This window comes from Pecten maximus, chromosome 2, assembly GCF_902652985.1.
Source record: "Pecten maximus chromosome 2, xPecMax1.1, whole genome shotgun sequence".
Taxonomy (NCBI): Eukaryota; Metazoa; Mollusca; class Bivalvia; order Pectinida; family Pectinidae; genus Pecten; species Pecten maximus.
In genome coordinates this window covers 40,142,557-40,166,784 of record NC_047016.1, presented here as the reverse complement: position 1 = coordinate 40,166,784, position 24,228 = coordinate 40,142,557, and the positions used below count along the sequence as shown (strand labels likewise).

The 24,228-nt window shown below is 34.5% G+C and overlaps 3 protein-coding genes across 3 annotated transcripts; all 3 read right to left on the bottom strand.

Moving 5' to 3' along the window:
- Positions 1-1,339: 1,339 nt before the first annotated feature.
- On the bottom strand, positions 1,340-11,365 carry LOC117322057 (melatonin receptor type 1A-like). Its single transcript, XM_033876786.1, has 4 exons — positions 10,870-11,365; positions 7,227-7,344; positions 6,381-6,501; positions 1,340-2,552 (listed from the first exon to the last, which is right to left on the bottom strand). The coding sequence occupies exons 1-4, from the start codon at positions 11,050-11,052 to the stop codon at positions 1,841-1,843; spliced, it is 1,134 nt and encodes a 377-aa protein (XP_033732677.1). The 5' UTR covers positions 11,053-11,365; the 3' UTR covers positions 1,340-1,840.
- A 3,689-nt stretch (positions 11,366-15,054) lies between these two features.
- LOC117322062 lies at positions 15,055-16,058 on the bottom strand. Its single transcript, XM_033876793.1, has 2 exons — positions 15,913-16,058; positions 15,055-15,373 (listed from the first exon to the last, which is right to left on the bottom strand). Exons 1-2 carry the CDS (start codon positions 16,010-16,012, stop codon positions 15,078-15,080), a joined length of 396 nt encoding a protein of 131 aa, XP_033732684.1. The 5' UTR covers positions 16,013-16,058; the 3' UTR covers positions 15,055-15,077.
- Positions 16,059-23,157: 7,099 nt separating this feature from the next.
- LOC117322064 lies at positions 23,158-24,228 on the bottom strand. The gene is made up of 2 exons (XM_033876797.1): positions 24,060-24,228; positions 23,158-23,591 (listed from the first exon to the last, which is right to left on the bottom strand). The coding sequence occupies exons 1-2, from the start codon at positions 24,157-24,159 to the stop codon at positions 23,296-23,298; spliced, it is 396 nt and encodes a 131-aa protein (XP_033732688.1). The 5' UTR covers positions 24,160-24,228; the 3' UTR covers positions 23,158-23,295.

The window sequence follows — 24,228 nt, the reverse complement described above, 5'->3', positions numbered from 1 at the left end:
CAGGGACCTGGTAAATTGTTACGGTCTAGTGTAATTGGACCTACCCCATTGGTGTATAGCACAGGGACCTGGTAATTTGTTACAGTCTACGTGTAATTGGACCTACCCTTTTGGTGTATAGCACATTTTCGGACGTTTTTTTTTTTTGGGGGGGGGGGTCTAGATTAAAATTCTGTAAAAAATAATATATCTCAGAAACGCACTGATAAAACATGATCGGACCCATGTGAAAGTCGCACTTAATAAGCGGTAGAGCTATTATCTTGGACCGAGGATAGTATGGAAGGCAATTATATATAAAACTCTATATAACATTACACATGGGCTTGAAACGCACGGAAGCCGGTTAGTGCCACATGAAGTAGACTTTTCATGTCGTAATCATGACAGTATGTCGTAATTACGACTTTTCATGTCGTAATTACGACATATTCAGTCGTAATGACGAGACAGCTGTCGTAATTACGACAAACTAAGTCGTAATTACGAGATAGCTTAGTCGTAATTACGACGTAAAAGTTTACTTCATATGGCACAAACCGCCTTCCGTAGAAACGTTCTTTTCACCCAGAATGAAAGATAAACCGTAGGGTCCGACCCTTATATCACTTTTTTTTTTTAAATGTAAATAATAAGTGATATAGGGTTGCCTGACCGACGGGTGAAAGTTTCATTCTTGTTATAGGAACGTGTCTAGCTCCTGTGGCTGGGAGTTTATCAACGATTTTAGGGAATTCCATAACATAAAACTTAGGAAGGCATTACAAAATGTTAAGAAAAATATCTTAGTCAGGGAACCTTCCGTAAATTCTGTAATGCATAATACATATGGACAATTCTAAGTTAAAAGTTAAAGGATTTCCTTAAGGAATAATGATGAAACTGGTCCAAATTCAGTGTCAAAACAATATGATTGTAATAATAAACAATATTAATCCTGACTAATTTGTAGTGAGCACGTGGTAAATACATGTACATTGCTTTCCTGTTTTACTTTTCGAATCTTCATCATTTGTGATGTTGATTTAAGATTTATGAAAGCTGTCGGAAAAGTTCCTCTACTCATTTGACTTAAATCATCGATTCATGGCCTCATTTACTACTTTGTCTGAAGGATGCTTATAAATGGATGATTTTAATAAGATTGACAAACAATGGAATAGACGTGTTTGTTAAAGGCGCATGGTCACGCCTGAAGCAAATGTCATTGTTCTCGGTTGAAATTGAATCTCTGATTAAATTCCAAGCTACACTGGGTTCCGGAAAATGCTCCATTTCACAAATATCAACGGAAGTCCTTCTCTGATCTACATCGTCATGCTGGAAAGTTAGGCAAAAGTCAAAGTATAAAATAATATTTAGTTATTAATATATACAGTGTACAGGTATATCACATACAGGTATCAAGCAACTCTTTACATGAACATAAATTTGAAAACAATTTCATTAATGAATAATGACTAATGTCAGATATCACCATACATATAACATATGAAACAAATGAAAAGAAATAAAAGAAATATGTTTATATTGTTGTCAGACATCACCGTATAACTGACTAGATTCAAATATACATTTGTATAACAAATTAAAATTGAAAAAAAAATCATTTTTTATCAGATATCATTGTATTTTTCAAACTGACCAGATGCAAATATATAACAAACGAAAATAAATAAATAAAGAAAAAATAAATCTATTTTTTTTTGGGTCAGATATCTCCATATTTTTCAAATTTACTCGGTTCAAATATATATATATATATATATAAAATGTATTACAAATATTATGTAGATAAGACCAGTTACAATGTATATCCGTAATTCATTGAGATAGACATTCAGACGTAGTGTGATGCAGGATGTACTTTGTGATGCGTGTTATCAGTTGTACTGGAATATCCTGAACTGGAGTCAGTCATCGAGTTCTTATCACCGCTGATCTTAACCACTACGCCGAGCTTACAACTACAACAAATCTTTTTCAGGAATTGTTTGTAGCCTTCACGGAAGTTTCTGTTGGTGGCGCCGTAAAGAATGCTGTTCAGCGAGCTATTAAAATGACCAATCTGAAGAAAAACGGTATATAGCCAAGATGGCCAGCGATCATCCCTGTCGAAAAATAATGTCAAGTCGTAAGGTGTCCAGCAGATGAGGAAAGTGAGAAAAACGATGAAAAATGTCCTAGCTAAGTTGACGTTATCTCGTTGCCTTTTAGTTTTCTTCTTTTCCTTTTTCGTCTGTATTTTCATCTGTTTCTCCATCTGTAATCTTGATTTCTTGACGTAAAAGTAAATTTTTAAGTAGCAGAACATGATCACCATTAGAGGCAGCCAAAGCGCCATCACGCTTAGGAATATTGTGTAGGAAAGGGAGATAAGTCGGTCGAAGGAACATCCCAGTGTTTTAAGGTCGAATGTGTGTCCTCCCCATCCAGCCAAGTTGGGCAGTTCAATGAGAAACGCCACGAACCAGACAAGAACACAGAGAAGAAAAGTCTTGCCTTTGGTGAAAATCTGGTTGTAATAGTGGTTCTTGTTGATCATGATGTACCTGAAAACAAAAACAAAAAAATACCATGAGGAGATGAATCCATAAAACTATATGATGCATAGGGGCTTGGCACATTCCCATAGGCCCAGACTGAAAGATCGCCTAAAAAAATATAACTTGTGTCCGACCCCTTGATCACTTGTTATTGATGGGTCGGACCCAAGTAATAATGTAAGTTCTGGGTCATCGGAACGTGTCAAGCCCCTGTGATAAATTGTTACATGCATTACATTGTAAACTTGCGTTATAAGCTTCCCCGTGGTAGCCCGAAGCACATACTGGATTTTATTACGATACTTAGGCTGATGTGCATCTCTGTATTATAAAAAATAAAAGAGAAGCCAAGACTTTTCTACACTTAAGTTATTTATCTTTATACGAGGCTTACAGCATATCAATCATCCCTCGTACTGTTTAGCCTTGCATTGTTTGTTTGCTGGGTGTATCACCGATTGAAAAGCCAGGATCATTGTAGTAGTTGGTGACTACCTCATTGGACAATATACGTGAGGCACGTCGCATTCATGCCATCCAGAGCAATTAGGGTTAAGTGTTAGCTTTGCAACACAATTTACGTTTTTGTGTAAGCGATTTCTGCTTTTCTTCCCTATAACATTTTGTAAAATTAAAAACATTAACATCAAGACAAAATATAGAACCTTTGATTCTCTAAAACATCTTTTTTTATTTCTTACATAAGTAAAACTTCAATAAGACACACGTGATTCATTCACAAGTATAACAATCGTTTATGCTTAAGATGTCAAAAAAGTCCGCCCTTAAGGAAAACTCGGTTTGACCTTAGATTTCCTTGTCAGAAGTGCATGATCAAGTAAACAAACTAACTGCTTATATTCAAATGAATATTTGACCTAGCTCTCGTACGGCTGTACTTATATGGCACGTACGAATGCGCCGTTGCCAATCGGCACGAGAGCTCTAGATTCCCCATCGGAAGAAAACACTTTAAGAGTGACGCTCGACAATAAAGCCCCTGGGGATGGCTATGTGAACTTCGTATCTTTCGTAACGGAAATGCTGTCAAGATGAGGCACTATGAGCTACACTCCTCTCCCGTATAACCCACATACTATAAACATTTCTTAGTGACCAGATAATATATATACACAACTTCTATTATTAATTGTATTAGTTATTTCACATTCATTGATAAGGAAGTCTATCTTTATCAATACTAACACGAGAATGCAATGGTATATCGGCCGAAATACTAAAGTTGTCTATATCTTTATATTCGTGTATTTACAATCTGTTGGCACATATATAACAAGGAATCTAAGTAGAAGATGATGGTAGTGTTGTTTTTTTCATTATTTTTTTTAAGTGAATATTGTCGATTGGAGAATAACCGTTGCAGCCACAATAAATGTATCCCGTTTTAAAGATTTAAATAAAATGAATACAGATTAGTGGGATACATTTTTATATGAAATTAAAGTAACACATGTATCATAATATATCTACATAAATCTTTCTGAATTCAGTTATTTTTCATTCACGTACATTGCTTGCCATGAACACGTGTTCCAGTATCAAATATATATATATATTAGCAAATAAGGAAGAAGGTGAGATGAGTCAATTTTTATAAAATGTATTGTTTCTCGTTTGTTTCTACGTACCATACACAAGGCACATGTCAAGTCCCTGTGGTAACATATACTCTATAGTGTAACAACCACTGTCCAACAGTTTTGGAGCATACTACTATTTTTAGGCCGAGTTTCCTCTGGTCCCGACACTAGGGGCCTGTTCGTTTATGCGGACAAACCGATTCGGTTTTTAAATGTAATATTTCAAACATATATATCTTGACGGACCTGTAGATGTTAAAACAGGTTTTAGAAGTCTTTGTCAAGGCTCGTCCGAAAACAATATAAAATCACCAGGTCCGTCTTTATTTCATAAACGAACAACACCGGTCCAAGTGGTCTAACCGTTTGGACCGCAAAAACGAAAACGGCCCATGTCTGGTGTAGCCTACACCAGACTAGTGTCTGGACCAGAGGAAACTCGGGCTAGGCTACACCAGACATGGTGCAAGGGCCATAGGAAACTCGGGCTAGGCTACGCCAGACATGGTGCCAGGGCCAGAGGAAACTCGGGCTATAATATTTCATACCCGTCATACTGCGATGACGTGTGCATTTTTGATCGCACTGCTGTCACTAATTTCATCAATTTGCGAGTTTTTGTAGTTTGACTGATATACTGGTAGTTGACGTAATGACCTCTCCCTACACACACAGCGATTAAATAGCTACAAATAACAACATTACATCAAACATCTGTGATACCTGTCGTTGTTTACAGATAAGACACACCAACCAATTTACGGAGTAAACATTCCGAGCACAGGGACTTCACGCCAGTTTTAACCCACGGAACACATATATGTATTGCATTGTTGAACCTCGGGATGGAAACTCGTGCCAAATCCCTGTGATTCCGAAATATATAATTCCGTTCCATCAGGAAATCAATTATCACGGGCACCGCAAACTAGACGAGCTGATAAGGTCTGGGTTCAGGTGTACGTAATGGAGTAGGATATGGCAGGTACACCGGCTAATCTAGGAGGACAGTGCATGTATGTAGGTACAGCTGAGAATTATGATTTTCATAAGCAAAATAGAATTTTAATAGATCACTCCCAGATGTTTTATGTTATATTTTGTCAATTTATAGGCTTTATGAGCTTTAACACCAAGAGTGCATGCCGTTCAAATGTTTCAATGGTTTGTGCAAAAACACAGATGACTGTTATAAATGTATCAAGAATGTATACGAAGAAAAAAATGATACAAAACTGTAATAGTTACTATTTTAGCGGTTATATAATTTTAGCGGTTTAAAAAAAATATTCTGCTAAATTATGTCACATTCATTGTAGTTTGTCAAAATGTAATTATTCGTTTCTTACTAGCATTTTGGGTACGCGGATCAAAAGCGTTGCGCTGATCTGTTTGATTTCGGTTACGCGGTAAAATTTGAACACATCAAAATAGGTCCAGTTACAGTAACAATGACACAATCAGCTGTCGATACGTAAATATATCACAATAATGAAAAAGGAATGCACCTTTATAAGATACTGTGTATTTTACTTTCTTTTAGACAGAACAATATTTTGGCGAGTTAAAACAGTTTTCAATAATCTATCCAGAAAGCTACGTTATACATGGCTAACTTAAAGAAAAGAATTATGCTCCCTATCAAAAACGAAATTTAAGAGAAGCTAAATACTGCTCGTTGACACAATGTACTTTAGTAAAATCATTCTTGAAAGTCGTAACTCTCAAATAGTTTTATGTGAAGATGCTAAATACTTAAAGGATGCAGGCAACTATTTACTAGTAGCATAACATTATATTGCATGGCTCTGACAACAATACCGATTCCTCAAACAAAAATATTTTTGACTTTGTATTTGAATATATTGTTGATTCAAAAAGGTTCTAATTTCATCTTATAACACCCCCTCCCCCCCCCCCCCCCACCCCCACCCCCCCCCCCCCCCCCCCCTCCCACACCTTCACTCTCTTTGCTTTACCACTTTTCCTCTATCCTCATCCTTCCTCTCCACCTCATCTTCTTTATGTTATGGAATGTATGTGTGCGTGAGAGAGCGTGTGTTATGATTACGTCTTGTACATACTGTATTGTTTTATGTGTTGAGGAGAGCATCTCGTAGCCCTAGGGCTGTTTGTGATCCTCATTAAACAAATAAAGAATTAGAACAACTAGTAGCATGGACTCCTGATGTGAAGCCAAAACGCAAACACAAAATGCATTAAACTCGTTTACCTGTTCACGGCAATGGCGGCAAGATTCATCATGGATGACGAACATGACATGACACAAACGACAGACAGGGTGTGGCACCACCAGACGTTCCGAACGAAGAAGTAGGGCCCATCAATGACACCTTTAAAATAACAATAGGAAACATTTGCATTGTCACATTAACTTATATTATCAGAGGATTGTCGAGGAACCATCCTTCATTTCTAGTAGTAAGAAATGGATTAAATGGCACAATCATCTTGGGCAAAAGGTATTTATGCTCGATAAGAAACAAGAAAGGGCTGTTGAATATTCTTTTTTATCAAATACCAAACGTTACTTACTTCACGCTTATACCACTTTTCATCTTTTAAATTCAAAATGGAAAAATAAAATGTGCAAATTAGATGTATTTCTATACTGCTGAAACAGTGTATATAATTATGTGCTATCGGCTGTGGTGCAACTTAAAGGATTGTCAAGCCGAAGAAACACGTTTTCTTCAGGGGACGTGGTCCAAGAGAAACAACAGCTGATTGGCTGAGTTGTGTGAGAGTAGATAACTAAGGGGGTGGGGTGTCTAATGTTTTTTTTCGAAGCGAAATCTAGCAGAGCGGAAGCAAATTACGGTAGGCTAGATTACCTGCCGTAGTTTTTCTTCTCTCCGCTAGGCTTCGTATTCATGAGCGCAGCCTAGCGGAAAAAATGGTACTAAGGCAGGTAATCCAATCAAGAAATTACGATAGGTAATCCTGTATATTCAAGAGCGCATCTTAGCGGAAAGAAATGGAACTAAGGAAGGTAACCCAAATTCCAAACCAAGGGAAATACAAGTATTAGTTATATATTCTGTACATGATATCTTACCTAGTATGTTGAAAGGTTCCACAATGGTGACAATAATAATGTCTGCCACAGCAAGATTCACGATGAACATGTTCCCTGTTGTTCTCAGCCGTTTACTCACAATCACAGCCCCTATCACCTGTAACACAAGCAATATTTATACATATATGTTTTTGTTTTTTTTATTTGTAATAAAACAGCACTGAAGGAAAACCGTTATTCTAAACTCAGGATCGTTAAAATGAGAGAATATGAACAAAAACTATGGCGACATATAAACAAGTGAAAGGAGAATAAGACCAGGTGTTTCAGAAAGGAAGCGTCTTCATCAATACCAAATTATGTAAGATATCTTATACACTTTATAAGATATATTTTATAATAAATGATATATCTTATACACTTTTCTTTATAAGATATTGATATAAGATATCTTATATAATAGATATCTCATTAAAGGTATAAGATGTCTTAAAAAGAAAATTAGATAGGATATCTTATATATTTTATAAGATATCTTATATAATATATGAGATATCTTATATATTATATACGATATCTTATAAACTTTAAATAAGATATCGTATAAACAAATAAGATATCTCATAAACATATAAGATGTCTTATATAATATATGAAATATCATATATAATTTGGTAAAATACTGGATCAACATTGCTCCGCAAATAATAAATGACAACTTGGCTTGCCATAAATAAAGGCCAAAAATGAGTTTATGTCAAGAGAGACAATAGTAAGGACGGATGTATTCGCCTATTACGATCAGACGTAGCCATGTCTACATGTCAGCCAGACGAATGTTATGATATACCTAACATTTGCGTGTATGACAAATCAGTTTTTGTCCTTTAATGAAGTTGTTCCGGTGGTGTTATTAACTAATTAGTACAATACGTGTATTCTTCGAAAACGGACACACACATCTCATGTTAAAACCAGGAAGTTCCGAATGGACGCAAGTGTGTAATATTTTCTATTAAAGTCAAACCAGGAAGTTTTGAATGGGAAAAAGGGCACATCCTTTTCTGTTAAAATATTCAAGGAAGTTCTTAAGTAGAGGAACACTACTACGTCGTTATTCAGACGCAAATACTTAAAACAAGTGGGCAAGAAGAATACACATTCTAAAAGCAACACTTCACATACACGATTTTTATACTTTGTTCAACAGACGTGATGCTTTCTTCAAAAATGACGTAAATGTCAAGTTTATGATGTCGTAAATGACCCATCTTTAAAAGTCAAGGGTTTCTGCTCGACCCGGTTTGTGGTCATATGATATTACACTATTGGATGTTTAATGACTTGCTACAGTCAAACACCGTTAAAATCTCGAACTCTGGTAATTTGAAAACCATCTTAGCTTAAACGAAAAATTCAGTTCGAGATTTAAAATTCTATATAAAATATAATCAGTGATTACTTCAAATAGTTTGGATATCTCGAAGCGTTTCATGACTAGAATCTAGTCTTCTTCGAGATAATGAAGTTCGAATGTATTGGTATTCTGATATAGGGTAAACCATTGACTAAACTTGGATGGGGATTTACTTCTAGAAATTTTGAAAACAGATATAACTTTTTATCATGATAAGTCATAAATATATTTATATTATCGTCAAGTATTTTGAAAGGAAAGGGAGAGGATTTCGTTAGAATGACTGTAGTTTAAAGAAAACTCCGCCCTCTAAGGAGATTCTTGACTCTCTACAACAAGGTTTCCCCGAACTTTCGCAACAAATAACAACAAATAACAACAAATAACAATAAATCACAGCTCATTCTTTAGTGAATTAGCCTGGTCTGGGACTGAGCAATTCAATAGAAAGATAAAATTGTCGTTTTTTGTTTGGTTGTTGTTGAAAAATGTTCCGATATTGTTTTTTGTTGAATCTATATTTGTTTTGTCGGGTTTCAACATCGATATGCATCGTTCACATAGGACAGTGAATAACTCGCTCATCAACTTTCAAGCGTACCTGTATAAATCCAAATCCGTGATATCTCAGTTAATTAAAAAAATGTGAAATACATATCAATCCCAAATAGGAAATGACATCATTAGCTCCACTAATGAGTAAATGTAATCACTGCTGCAGATAACGTCTTCTTCATGTTCTTCGTTACAATCTTTTTTAATCCTTAGCTAGACCGACTTACTCTCTCTACTAAATCTGAAATATGCTGAATGCCAAAAGCGGACAAAAATAATGAAATTAATTTCGACAATCTCTCCATTGATTAATCGCCATTTGAGCAATTACGCTTAAAATGTTGAACGTTGGAAGTTGGAAGAAAGGCAATACAATTTGTGTCGATAAGTGTATTATGACAATATCGAATTAATATTGTGGCTGATTTTGGTCACGTCGCACTGTCACATTGGTCCCCTTGCTAAGCAAACGACGAGATTGCGACATGCGGAGAGCGAAAACGCGCTGCCATGTGAAGATCGACTGTGCGTCGTATGACAAATTGAAATGACAAATTGAACGCTCCATGCGACGAAATGAAGGCTACAAATGTACATGCGACAAAATGAACAGGTCATGCGACAACATTACACGATACTAAACAAATCTGTCGTCCTGTCGCGTTAGCGGGGTACTTCTGACGTATAGGGCACTATCTACCTTTGCACGGCGTACTGTCGCTTTTCGCCTGGCGGTGACGCCAATGCGACAGTGTCACATAAGCGAAATCAGCCGCTTCAATATGCGTTCAATAATATACAAGCTTGCTGTAACATGTTGTCCAGAATTTCTCAAAGTCATCTGTCCATAAATCTGCTAAACACCGCTTAGTAACATCTCTTGCCTGTAAACCTTCATAAAAATGACGATGCCAGAACTTTCGAAGTAAATGATACAGAAAAAGGCTATAATTATAATTACATTCTTATAACATAATGAAAATGAAACTAAGAAATTAATTCCGGATTCATTTCTCCTAAAACAGAAACAGTTAAATGCTGATTAAATTCGATCTCTCAATGTAGAAGATTATTTGTGTATGCGAAATTGAAACATGAATTTCAACTGGAACCACATTTAAATAGCATTAGCAACGTCTAAGACGGTCTAACACTAAGTTAGTCTCGGTGAACATAACTTTGAACTATAGCCCGTGGTCGGATAATGAAAGTTGGGATATTATTCAAAACGAAATGCACTTTTGCTATAAATGTATTTAACAAGATAAAATTTGAGAAATGTATTTCGATGAAATGAAACTAAATGTCAGAATATGAAAACTGGATTATCATTTTGTCAAATAGTAGGTGAGATTAAGAGTCATTAGAACAGAGTATAGAGCTTGTATACAGTTAGTCCGAGTTTCCTCTTACCCCGATACCATGTTACCAGACATGGTGTCAGGGCCAGAGGAAACTCGGACTAGAATTCAGTATAATCTAATACTGTGCTTACCTTGTCAACCCGTCATACATATTTCAATACGTATTGTCATCAAATTACTTATGTGCAATTCTGTAAATATTGTTTAAATTTAATTTGATTTCAATCTAAAAACAGTTTTATCAGAAATAATAAAAGTAGTATAAAATTAAATAATTCAAATGTAATTCAATCTAACATTAATAAGGGTGGATTTAATTCAAAATATAATTAATGTTAAAACTTACCAGAATATTTCCAACTATACCGACGACACATGACACTGAGAGAGCCAGTATGAATAGTATGGACTGTACAGGATAATGTTCCAAGGGGCTGGCCAACAAGTCATTTGTCGTGTAGTTTAAACGCCCCTTTTCTACCTCCCTGTCGATAATCAGTTGAAATATAGGGTCCAGTTCCTCTTCCATGATGGTTTCATTCGCTAGGATTTGATAAATTATATGTTTTTCATGTAGACAAAAAAATGCGAATATGACACAGGTTCGAACTAATTCCGTTATAATACCTGTTGCGGCTTTCTATAGTATTTCGCTGTTTTGCTATACTTTCCCGTTCAAAATACACACTTTCAACCACAATGTTTACAGATAGAAATAATTAATAGGAGATGTAGAGTTGGTTTCCCCAAAGTCTTTAGTAACTATAAGCTGTAGGTTTCAGTAACTGGTGATGTCCCGTTGCTCTGCCAGACTGAAGTGTATAAAACGGAACACTTCCCTCAAATATACTCCAGAATGTGCTACGTGGTAGTATGGATGCCCGTATGGACCTACATAAAATCTAATGAAGGCGTACTCACGTGTTTCATCTACGCTAAACATAAATGTTTAATAATTTTTTTTTTACATATGTGTGTTTTTGTCGACAATACAGCTTGTCTTAAAACATATTTTAATCAAACGAGTAAAATTATTAAAATTTAAACGTCATTACAACTCCAGCATAATTATGTTAAAAATAATGTCAGTGAATGTTTACAATGCACCCGTAAGTGAAACTTTGCTTCGCGGGATTGTCGTGAACTTTATCTAATGTACTTGGTATATCAATTCAGTATCATAAAGTAATGCATATAAAGAAAGGGAATGTGTCCTTGCGAAGGTCAACTTGTAAAAACAACAACAAAAACAACAACAAAAAACAAGACTTTGTCGAGGGCTTTCTATCCTCTCAGGCTTCTTCAGGCGGACTCCACACACACATAATATATATTAATTGAATTTTATGAATTCGTTGAAGAATTACTTTTAGATTCTATAACACAGTTTAATTTTCAATTCTGAGTCCACATGGAAGTCCAAGAATGAAACAATAGGCTTATATCGTTTTTTTATTATTTTTTTATTGTTTAAAGCACATACGACATATTTTATGAATAAATCGTATATCGCACTCCTGTGTTTCCATAGATAACATGCATAAACCTCCTACATCGGATCTTCCCGTGTGAGGATGATGTCGGGATCACACAAGACAGTGGTTATCTTGTGACGTCAGAAACACCGGACATGAAGTGGACCTAGATTGTCACCCTAATAGGGTTAGCAATCTACAGTAACGATACTTACATATATATACGATGTTAACTACTTATCTGCAGGAATGTGAACACTTCAGTTAAGTACACACAAATCTCGATTTCAATTCGTCAATGGTTGTTCTTAAAGCAGTATAATGTGCGACTTGTCATAGATATATTATATGTATAAATCATTGCGGAAATGACACCAAATATGGATGCATTTTTTTTTTTTTTTTTTTTGAAATTTTTTATTTTCTTCCATACATATGCATACATGTAGCAATACATAATATTGGTGTATATTTAATTGTAACAATTACACTTTTGCATACGCTTAATAAAAATTCGCTCATCAATACATGAAGTATACCTCAGATGCAGTTTCGTCCCAATACATTAAATCGTGCAATCGTATAAAGTGAAAGTGTTCATCACGATATCATATTATCTCATTGTGTAATGTGGCTGATAGAACATGCTCTTTTATATATATATATATATAAAATATGGATGCATTTGTTAAGATTTTCATATTTAAAATCCATATTTTACGTTTTTGTTGTTGTCTCTTTGTTTTGTTGTTGTTGTTGTTGTTGTTTATTTTCGAATTTCTGTGTAAATCTTTAATATCAAGATACATTTCATAGGAAGATTGGACTTTTGGTTTATTTTTGAACGTATATATGAATTATGTATCCCAATATAGGATATTGAGATCTGTATGTATATATGTAATTAACGGAAGAATTATTGATATTACCGGAAGTTGAACGGATACAGTGCATTCAGGTCAGATATGTCGCCTGTCAATCTTAGTCAAAGCACTAAAAATAAATAGTTCACTTCTGAGAAATATGATCAAACTATGTCGAAATACCAATACCACTTGACGAGTCTTGTTCTACAACCAGTGTTAGTGGAGTGTAACTTCCGTTTGGACAAAAATAACCTCAGGAGTATCGCAGGGATCAGTCTTCTGTCTAACATTATTTCTCTACGATTTAACAATTTTTTGTAGTCGGAGTACGATTTGCTTACAATTTGCAACAAAATCACCTGTGAAAGAATATGTAAGAAGAAGATTCGAACCCGGGTATCTGCATGATAATCCACAGATCTAGCATCTGAGCCAAAAAGCATATCATTTGTCAGCTGAGTGACAACTTTCACATTTCCTCTCTCTTTCCTTTCAAAATACTTGATAGGCGATAATAACAAGTTATATTGCACTATATACAAACCACAACGACTCGATCCTATCACACACCAAAAAAAAAAAAGAAAAAAGGTCAAATCATAATTTTTCACGTACAATGACCGGCGTCGTAGTCCTTTGTTGCTTCGTCAGTAACAACTAAATGGCAGTGATATTCTGATGCCTCATACAGAAGATTTCACAGGATGAATGGTAGACATTTTACAAGTCTCATGTCAAATACAAGCAATGTATATGGTTTTAATAATATTATCATGAATATGTATATCTATCTTCAATTAAGTTAATATTTTAATGGATTGCATTGTACCAGTGGGGATAGTCGAGTGTAACAGACAGATATTGGCGTTGTCTAAAATACAGATATCTTCGATATTCGAATGCGATACAGATATAATATATCTTTTTATTTAATAGTTACAGATAACTCAATCTAAATGCAGATATTTATATATGAATACAAATATCTCTCATTCACAAATATAAATTTCTTATTTAGAAATGAATATCTGTATTTTGTCAACAAATAGATATTTGCTATGGCCTGTAAGTACATGGCTCCCGGAAATAAAGAAAAAAAAAACCCAACAAATTATTATGATGTAATATTAATATTTATTTAAATAAAACAATTTAGCACTGGAGATTCATGTTAAAGACTGATTTACATAAAATCATATGAATCACATGGACAATAATACATAGATAACCAGATTGAACAAAATAATAACAACATGATAACAAAAATACAATGTTACAATATACAAACACAAAAATACCATGTTACAATATAGGAACAAAATAATACAATGTTACAATATACGAACAAAACAATACAATGTTACAATATACAAACAAAACAATACAGTGTTACAATATACAAACACAACAATACAATGTTACAATATACATACACAACAATACAATGTTACAATATACAAACACAACAATACAATGTTACAATATACAAACACAACAATACAATGTTACAATATACAAACACAACAATACAATGTTACAATATACAAATACTGTGTTACAATATACAAATACTGTGTTACAATATACAAACACAACAATACAATGTTACAATATACAAATACTGTGTTACAATATACAAATACTGTGTTACAATATACAAACACAACAATACAATGTTACAATATACAAATACTGTGTTACAATATACAAACACAACAATACAATGTTACAATATACATACACAACAATACAATGTTACAATATACAAACACAACAATACAATGTTACAATATACAAACACAACAATACAATGTTACAATATACAAATACTGTGTTACAATATACAAACACAACAATACAATGTTACAATATACAAATACTGTGTTACAATATACAAATACTGTGTTACAATATACAAACACAACAATACAATGTTACAATATACAAATACTGTGTTACAATATACAAATACTGTGTTACAATATACAAACACAACAATACAATGTTACAATATACAAATACTGTGTTACAATATACAAACACATTGCAAATGCAAAGTTGTACACATTACATGAATGTAAGAATTCGAAAACAAGCCTAAAGCTTATATTAATTCGTCTCCTTATAAAAGAAATAGCAAAATATAGTCACTTATTAGCACTAGTCCAAGGACACAGGAATTACCGAGATTAAACTATCACATTATCAGTCTATCACACGCCCCTCCAGAGAATGCTGTAGTTGGTCGTAGACATCCTGGCTAGCTCGTCAGTCTCCACGGTCCTTCCCGATGTGGCTGGCATCTCCAAGTCTGGGTCTCCTCCCAGGGAAGTGAGGACAAGGGCAGATAACTCCTGGACCTGACGGTTCTTGGTGGATCGGTACTGGTCAAACATCCTGCGAACACCCTGGATGATGGACTTGCGGGTCAGTAGGTGGAGAACAAGGCTGTGGGCATCGTCAAGTGTGGATAGGAAAAGTTGTCGGTCAAGGCGGGTCAACTGGTCATCTGGAATAAAAGAAATAAAAAATATATTACACATTCTACAAAAATAAAATATATTATACAAAGATAAAATATAGTACACATTGTCATAAAAAAAATATATAGCAACATTGTATTGTTGAAAGATAGGTAAGAGAAGGAAAGGAAGATAATTAATTAATGTGTTGATTTATATTTTTTTCATATGCTACCAGTAACAAACGATATTAATACTGAAATAATACAGTAAAATAATAATAATCCATCGTGCTATTATCACATATTTCACATGTTAATGATAATTTTTTTTATTTTATTTGATTTATTATAATTTTTTCTTTCCTGCTAAAATTGATTATTCTTTATCAATGAACGTTACCTCAACCAATTCCAAGGAAACTTCACGAAGAACAGAAAACACTGCAAAGATATTAATACCGCTAAATTGGAAGATTAAGAACTAATAATTGGGAAAAAAATAGATTTTGATATTTGAGGAAAAAATATTGAACAGACATAGAAAAAAAATCTAAATGTATGTTAATTATCCCTACAATACATACCTAAGAAGTTGACCTGCTTGGCAGCGTTGTCGTGGGCCAGTAACAGACTCTGGAGTTTCTGGGCGTAGTACACAACATCAGTAGAGGTCATCTCAGCCATGGTACAGAGTAGAGGTCAAGTAGTGGGTAGTTCTGGCAGTAGGTACAGAGGCAATAATGATATCAAATTAGAAAATCGTCCGGTTATACAGACAAGGCTTGATTTTGATTGGACAAATCAATTGATCAATTTGATTGGTCGCAAGAATGAACTCCTCCCAAATTGTAATTATCTTAATTACATTTAAACAGTTTTACCGTTAAATGTGAGTAGATATCGTAACGGAGGTAAGATCAAAGGTCTCTTGTCCAGGTATTTGGCTTGGTGTTACTGTACAGGTAATTAGAGGTGGTACTGGAGGTAAGATCAAAGGTATCTTGTCCAGTTATGGCTTGGTGTTAATGTACAGGTAATTAGTGGTGGTACTGGAGGTAAGATCAAAGGTTCCTTGTCCAGGTATGGCTTGGTGTTACTGTACAGGTAATTAGTGGTGTTACTGGAGGTAAGATTCAAGGGCTTTTGTCCAGGTATGGCTTGGTGTTACTGTACAGGTAGTTAGTGGTGGTACTGGAGGTAAGATCAAAGGTTTCTTGTCCAGGTATGGCTTGGTGTTACTGTACAGGTAATTAGTGGTGGTACTGGAGACCAGATCAAAGGGCTCTTTTCCAGGTATGGCTTGGTGTTACTGTACAGGTAATTAGTGGTGGTACTGGAGACCAGATCTAAGGTATCTTGTCCAGGTATGGCTTGGTGTTACTGTACAGGTAATTAGTGATGGTGCTGGCGATAAGATCAAAGGTCCCTTGTCCAGGTATGACTTGTTTTTACTGTACAGGTAATTAGTGGTGGTACTGGAGGTAAGATCAAAGGTCCCTTGTCCAGGTATGACTTGTTTTTACTGTACAGAACAAAAGATTATCTCATACTCACTTAGACAAAAAATCAATGTAAATAAAAGCTTACACCGGCATAGTTAACACAGAAACTGAAATATTAACATAATAAAATGGAGAAAAGCGAATAGTTTTTCAATATTTTCAAATAAGTACAAAATAATTCAGAGTATTTTATAGTATTTTGATACTGAATATAGTATTACGGAATATTCGTACATGTACATATTTCAATACGAAAAAGAAAATCATATTCAAAAACATAGTGGTATTCATCCCCAATAGATCATTAATCACACAATACACAAGCATGTTCTTCCCTAAGAACTTTTCCCATCTTCTTGTTTCAACGGAATGACGGCGTTCACCTGTACGATACTTTAGAAAGGTATATTTTTGACCTTAAGGTAAAATTAACAGATAAGTTTTTAAACATTCTATGTCTTACACTTTGGCCAGAATGAAAAACACAATTATATATAGTTGCGAATACAGGTTTTTAAGACTTTCTAGGATAACACTATTGAAGTTGGCTATTATTATTCGTGCCAGCCATACGTAACTGACACCGTTTTCATTTTAAAATATTTTCGACATAATCGATCTATTTATGGGTATGAGAACCAGTAATACTTCACAATTCTTTTAACGTGTTATAATTTTTCCTATCTACGACATAAGTATATTGTAACCATACCATAAATTATAACATAACAATACGTTTGTCGGGAGATGATTCTCTTTCCATCGACGATAACACGAGGATATTCCTTGCTGTGAAAATTTTCTTGTACAATCAAACATTTCTAACGTAGCATGTACATATTTTGTACGTCTATTATTTGAGATTAATACCACAATCAATATATATCTACAACCAGATGGCAGTAGAAAATCCCACTTTCACGTTTTTCTCCCTTTCTATCAACCACAATGTATTTAATGATTTGATCAAATTCCAACTGATGTTTTCATATTAGACTTTATTGCCATTAGGATACGATGATGTGTTTTATCATGTATATGCTGTTAGGTAACGTCAACCTATAATTCTAGGTGTCTAGATATAAGTGTATTGACACTTATTTTTGATCCCTTTAAGTAGAAATTTATATGTTGTATATATATTGTTAAATGGAAATTGACAAATAAAACACAGTTTAAACTACACGCAATATGGTCAGTCAGTAATGCATTGTACAAACGTTAAGATAACTTGTTTTTATTACCACATAAAATAGCCAGTAATGGAGGTGAAATGACCATATTCATATAAGTTAAGGAAGACTTTTTCATATTACCGGAAATAGAACGGATACGGATCAATCAGGTCAGATATGTCCCCCGTCAGCTTTAGCCATAGAACTAGAAATGAATTTCTGAGAAATATGATCAAAATAAACATATAAACTTTCAGTGTTATATGATGAGTCCTGTTTTACAACCAGTGTCAGTGAACTTGAGACATTTCCGTTTGGACGAAAGTAACCTCAGGAGTACCTCAGGGTTCCGTCCTCGAACTGACATTATTTTTGCTACACATAAACGAATTTTGTAGTCGGGGTACAATTGGTGAACAACTTGCAACACAATAAAAAGCAGACAAGAAAGTCGAAAAACATTCCTGTCGAGCGCCGACAAACAGGATTCGAACCCGGTATACGGCGTGATAGCGTATGCTTCGTCAGCTGCGTGACAGTTACCGTACAAACCACAATGACTCGATCCTATTACACAACAAAAATAAACAAAATGCACTTTATGTTTTTTAACGAACAACGATTTGATGTATAATACAGTAGGTTTGATGTATAATACAGTAGATTTGATGTATAATACAGTATATTTGATGTATAATACAGTAGATTTGATGTATAATACAGTATATTTGATGTATAATACAGTAGATTTGATGTATAATACAGGAGATTTGATGTATAATACAGTAGATTTGATGTATAATACAGGATATTTGATGTATAATACAGTAGATTTGATGTATAATACAGTAGATTTGATGTATAATACAGTAGAATTGATGTATAATGCAGTAGGTTTGATGTATAATTCAGGAGATTTGATGTATAATACAGTAGATTTGATGTATAATACAGTAGATTTGATGTATAATTCAGGAGATTTGATGTATAATACAGTAGATTTGATGTATAATACAGGAGATTTGATGTATAATACAGTAGATTTGATGTATAATTCAGGAGATTTGATGTATAATACAGTATGTTTGATGTATAATACAGGAGATTTGATGTATAACACAGTAGATTTGATGTATAACACAGTAGATTTGATGTATAACACAGTAGATTTCATCAGAGACATAGGTCTCTGGTTAGTATATAGGTCTCTGATTTGATGTATTATCATTTGCATTTGATTTATTGGTCATTTTCGTCAAAGGAAATTGGTATATGGAAATCGATGACAACGTTAACGCTATGACCAGTCACCCTGACCACAAATGCCACCTAATTGTAAGTCTATACAGTTCTTTCTCGCAAACACCGTTAACACGTACAGTAACCTATAGTATGATACAATGTATCGTCTCGTATGCCGTTATTGATATATTTCTTTCTCTAAATTATAGAAATACACACCAAGTTGATAATGATGTAACATTCTAGAATATACATATTTAAGTAAATCGCGGACATATTTGCAGACCTATGCTATAATGTCAGCCGTTTTGGAATGAACACGGAAGAGCAAAACTTTCTAAACATCCGGAGACGAATGCGCCTGCGCAATAGTTGTTTACAAAAATATATTGACCTGGAGTTATTCGCAAAGTTCAGGTTCATTTAGTCTTAACATTTCGCTAGCGTTATGCATTTCTCAAATCGTATGCATCTTGAAAACATCTACTGAATATAATTCAACATTTTCGGTAAAACTACTACATTGTATATAAAACGAAGATGTTTTTGCAGGTAAATCATGTGAAGCGTAAGGCAATGGGGGCAGCCATATTTCATTGAAACAGACAGTAGATGGCGTATTGGTGAATGTGGATACCAAATATGGTCATATTTCTCAGTCCAGTTCTTGATGGCAATAACCGAACATTAATGTTCGTTTAAAAATGAGTCAGACCTCTTTATATCGAAATGTGATAACTCGAAAACCATGCTCACATCGAAGTAAAAATTCAGTCCAAACAGTAAACAATTTAAAATAAACTATACTAGGTTACTTCGAATATACTCGGCATATCTCGAAATTTTTCATGGCTCCAGCTAACTTCGAGATAAAGAAGTTAGACTCTTCGAGATTAAAACAATCAGTGTCCTAGACTCGGTTATAACCGGAACAGGAAGTCCCATTAACATGAATACAATAACAGAAATATCAGTCTGCCATAACGACACTATTTGGCACGAGAGGGGGTCCCTGTGTCTTTCAAACATTTTAAGGACCACGAATTTAGCAATTCTTATATATCGCGGTTCCTTCCCTTAACACACATATTTTGTTATGTTGTCACTTAAATAAACTGTTACCACAATTGTCTTGTACATCGGCATTGTTTTCAATACAGATTTGTTTATTGGTGAAATTTCATTACCCTCGAACTCACGTTTATACCAAGCCATTTCAGATATGTACATTTCCAATTCAGATATATCTTTAATTAATCAAATCAGAATAACTGTATGTAAGACAACTTTAATTTAGAAATAGATATATAGATATCTTTATCATAGCCCAATGACATGGTCAACATTAAAAGAAACAATTCAACAAATGTATAATTGGATGATCTTGGCCACAGTTTAATAAACAATAGTGCAAATGTACACCGCAATTGGCGTACCATAAAATACAATATAAAGGCATCACGAGAATCCTGGGTACAGACATCCTCTGATGTCGAGTCAACAAGTTTGACAACAATTCAATATAATCAAGAGGATTCTGGGAACAGACATCCTCTGATGTCGGGTCAACAAGTTTGACAACAATTCAATATAATCAAGAGGATTCTGGGAACAGACATCCTCTGATGTCGAGTCAACAAGTTTGACAACAATTCAATATAATCAAGAGGATTCTGGGAACAGACATCCTCTGATGTCGAGTCAACAAGTTTGACAACAATTCAATATAATCAAGGGGATCCTGGGTACAGACATCCTCTGATGTCGGGTCAACAAGTTTGACAACAATTCAATATAATCAAGAGGATCCTGGGTACAGACATCCTCTGATGTCGAGTCAACAAGTTTGACAACAATTCAATATAATCAAGAGGATTCTGGGAACAGACATCATCTGATGTCGAGTCAACATGTTTGACAACAATTCAATATAATCAAGGGGATCCTGGGTATACAGACATCCTCTGATGTCGAGTCAACAAGTTTGGTAACAATTCAATATAATCAAGAGGATCCTGGGTACAGACATAATATAGATCTCAATAAGTTCAATGCAGTGTTTGTTTCCTATCATAAATCAAGGAAACTTCAATCAAATAATTGTTTCCAATCATCAGTCATGGAAACTATAGTACTCATTTCCTGAGATGTAGCGACATCCGCCCATCATAAGTACCGTTTCACATAATTTCCGTGCAACGCCCATCAAATTTTCTTGCAATGTTGTAACCCTTTCCTGTTGATTAAGTAACTGTGACCGATGATAATGCTGCAAATACAACAGAAAACCAGCAGCATACAATAATATATTAAATAGGGTGTGTGCATGATTATTTCAACATTAATTTATATGGATGCTCAAGATTACCTGACTGCTGTCCGTTATCTTCGACCGTAACTGTAGAATTTTTTTATAATGATCTTTTTATTCAAGTTTTTCGTCAATGCAAAGTACATAAAATACAAATACTCCTCTACATACTCACACATACATACACAAATTCCTATTTACAGTGCACTCTGTCCAAACCGGACTCTGTCCAATCTGGATATTTGCCAAAACCGGCCAAATAATTTGACTTCAGGGGCTCCCGACGAGTGTTTATACAGTTGTAATTGCCGCACAGTATATTATTAATTGACCGTTAAACGTCATTGTCCACAGGTGGCTACGACTGGATAATCACCTAAACAGTTGTTAGGTACAATAAAGAATGCATTTTTTTGTCAATTTATACCAGTAATGTAACATGTTTGTAAATGTATCGTAATTCAGAAATGTTTCATGCTGGCTGGCTTCTCCTTCGCGGACCTCACTACACGAACGTACCCGGATGAGGAAGTCGTAGATGATGGTGACGACATACCTTTTGTATTACTCCGTTTCTATTATCAACAAACATGGATCTCACGACAGCCGCCAACATTAAGGACCAATTAGAAATTGAGGCTAATTCCTCAGATTGGGAATCTGCACTTATAGAAAGTGTCAAATCGGTTGATTGTTCGGATTCGGTGGAAGGCCTCTTAAAACAAACAACAATCAGTGATTGTTTTCAACCGATGTAACGGACATATAGTGTGATATTGCCAGTGTTGAATTAAATTATGTTATTCAATTCGAAGTTTGTATATGCATGAATTATGCACAGCGACACCTGTTCTTTTTTTTTTTGCATTCAACGACGATATCAAGTAGAATCTCTACAATCCGAAACTCTCTACAAACCGGCTTTATTTTGTGGTCCCAAAGGTGTCCGGTTTAGACAGAGTCCACTGTCTAAGACTTATTTGCTTTTCCCCACATATATACAGAAACACTAGATGAAATTAACAGATATATTATTTGCATATATAGATATCTGTATTTTTCGAGTAAATAGAAATATATCTTATTCAACTATACCTATATCTGATTTCAACGGTTAAAATCTCTTTGTCTATACATGCATTCGCCCGTGGGAGGGAATGAAGAACTCTCTGTATATAGGATAAGAAATAGGTCACTCGCTACTGACTAGCGTTCCAGGAAGAAAATAAGAATAAATAGATAAACAACAAATTGATATGATATTGTTATGTTAATATTTATTTAATAAAGTAATGTAGCACTAGCGATTCACATGAAAGAATTATTCAATATTATAAAATCATATTACTCATACAATACAAAATAAACAACCACAATAATACAATATGACAAAATACAATACAACAGTTAACGAACTTAACAATTCAATGTTATATACAGACAACAATACAATATGACAAGGTACAAATACAATAATACAATGACAATATACAAACACAATAATACAATGTAACAAGGTACAAACACAATACAATGACAATACACAAACACAAAATTGCAATATGACAATACACAAACACAACAATGCAATGACAATACACAAACACAACAATGCAATGTAACAATACGCTAACTTACAATATGACAGTGTATAGAAACCAATTATTAAACACTTAATAGCACTAACGTCTATGGACACAGGAATTATCGATATTAACCAATCACATTATCAGTCTATCACACACCCCTCCAGAGAATGCTGTAGTTGGTGGTAGACATCCTGGCTAGCTCGTCAGTCTCCACGGTCCTTCCCGATGTGGCTGGCATCTCCAAGTCTGGGTCTCCTCCCAGGGAAGTGAGGACAAGGGCAGATAACTCCTGGACCTGACGATTCTTGGTGGATCGGTACTGGTCAAACATCCTGCGGACACCCTGGATGATGGACTTGCGGGTCAGTAGGTGGAGGACAGGGCTGTGGGCATCGTCAAGTGTGGATAGGAAAAGTTGTCGGTCAAGGCGAGTCAACTGGTCATCTGGAAGAAAAAAAAATAAAATATATTACACATTCTACAAATATAAAACATATTATACAAAGATGAAATATAGTACATATTGTACGAAGTTAAATATATAGCAACATTGTACGAAGATAAGCTATGTTTCATATTGCTGAAAGATATGTAAAAGGACAGGAAGATAAGAATTAATTAATGTGTTTGTATTTTTTTCATATACATATACTACCAGTATATAAACGATATTTATACTGAAATAATACAGGAAAAAAATAACAATCCATCGTGTTATTTTCACATATTGGTTAATAATAATTTATTTATTTTATTTTATTTATTATAAAGTTTTCTTTCCTGCTAAAATACAGAAAACAGTGCAAAGATACAAACAATGGGGAAAATGAAAAAATAAACTTTGAGATTTTGAAATATTAAACAGGTATAGAAAAAATCTAAATGTATGTTAATTATCCCTACAATACATACCTAAGAAGTTGACCTGTTTGGCAGCGTTGTCGTGGGCCAGTAACAGACTCTGGAGCTTCTGGGCGTAGTACACAACATCAGTAGAGGTCATCTCAGCCATGGTACAGTGTAGAGGTCAAGTAGTGGGTAGTTCTGGCAGTAGGTACAGAGGCAATGTTGATATCAGATT

Excerpts from the sequence above, each read along its gene's own strand:
- LOC117322057 (XM_033876786.1), bottom strand. The coding sequence starts at position 11,052 with ATGGAAGAGGAACTGGACCCTATATTTCAACTGATTATCGACAGGGAG. Across the intron at positions 7,345-10,869 it reads GTATAGTTGGAAATATTCTG|GTGATAGGGGCTGTGATTGT; the intron begins GTAAGTTTTAAC and ends CTTGTGTTACAG. Across the intron at positions 2,553-6,380 it reads GCCGCCATTGCCGTGAACAG|GTACATCATGATCAACAAGA; the intron begins GTAAACGAGTTT and ends TTTTGTTTTCAG.
- LOC117322062 (XM_033876793.1), bottom strand. The coding sequence starts at position 16,012 with ATGGCTGAGATGACCTCTACTGATGTTGTGTACTACGCCCAGAAACTC. Across the intron at positions 15,374-15,912 it reads CAAGCAGGTCAACTTCTTAG|ATGACCAGTTGACCCGCCTT; the intron begins GTATGTATTGTA and ends CTTTTATTCCAG.
- LOC117322064 (XM_033876797.1), bottom strand. The coding sequence starts at position 24,159 with ATGGCTGAGATGACCTCTACTGATGTTGTGTACTACGCCCAGAAGCTC. Across the intron at positions 23,592-24,059 it reads CAAACAGGTCAACTTCTTAG|ATGACCAGTTGACTCGCCTT; the intron begins GTATGTATTGTA and ends TTTTTCTTCCAG.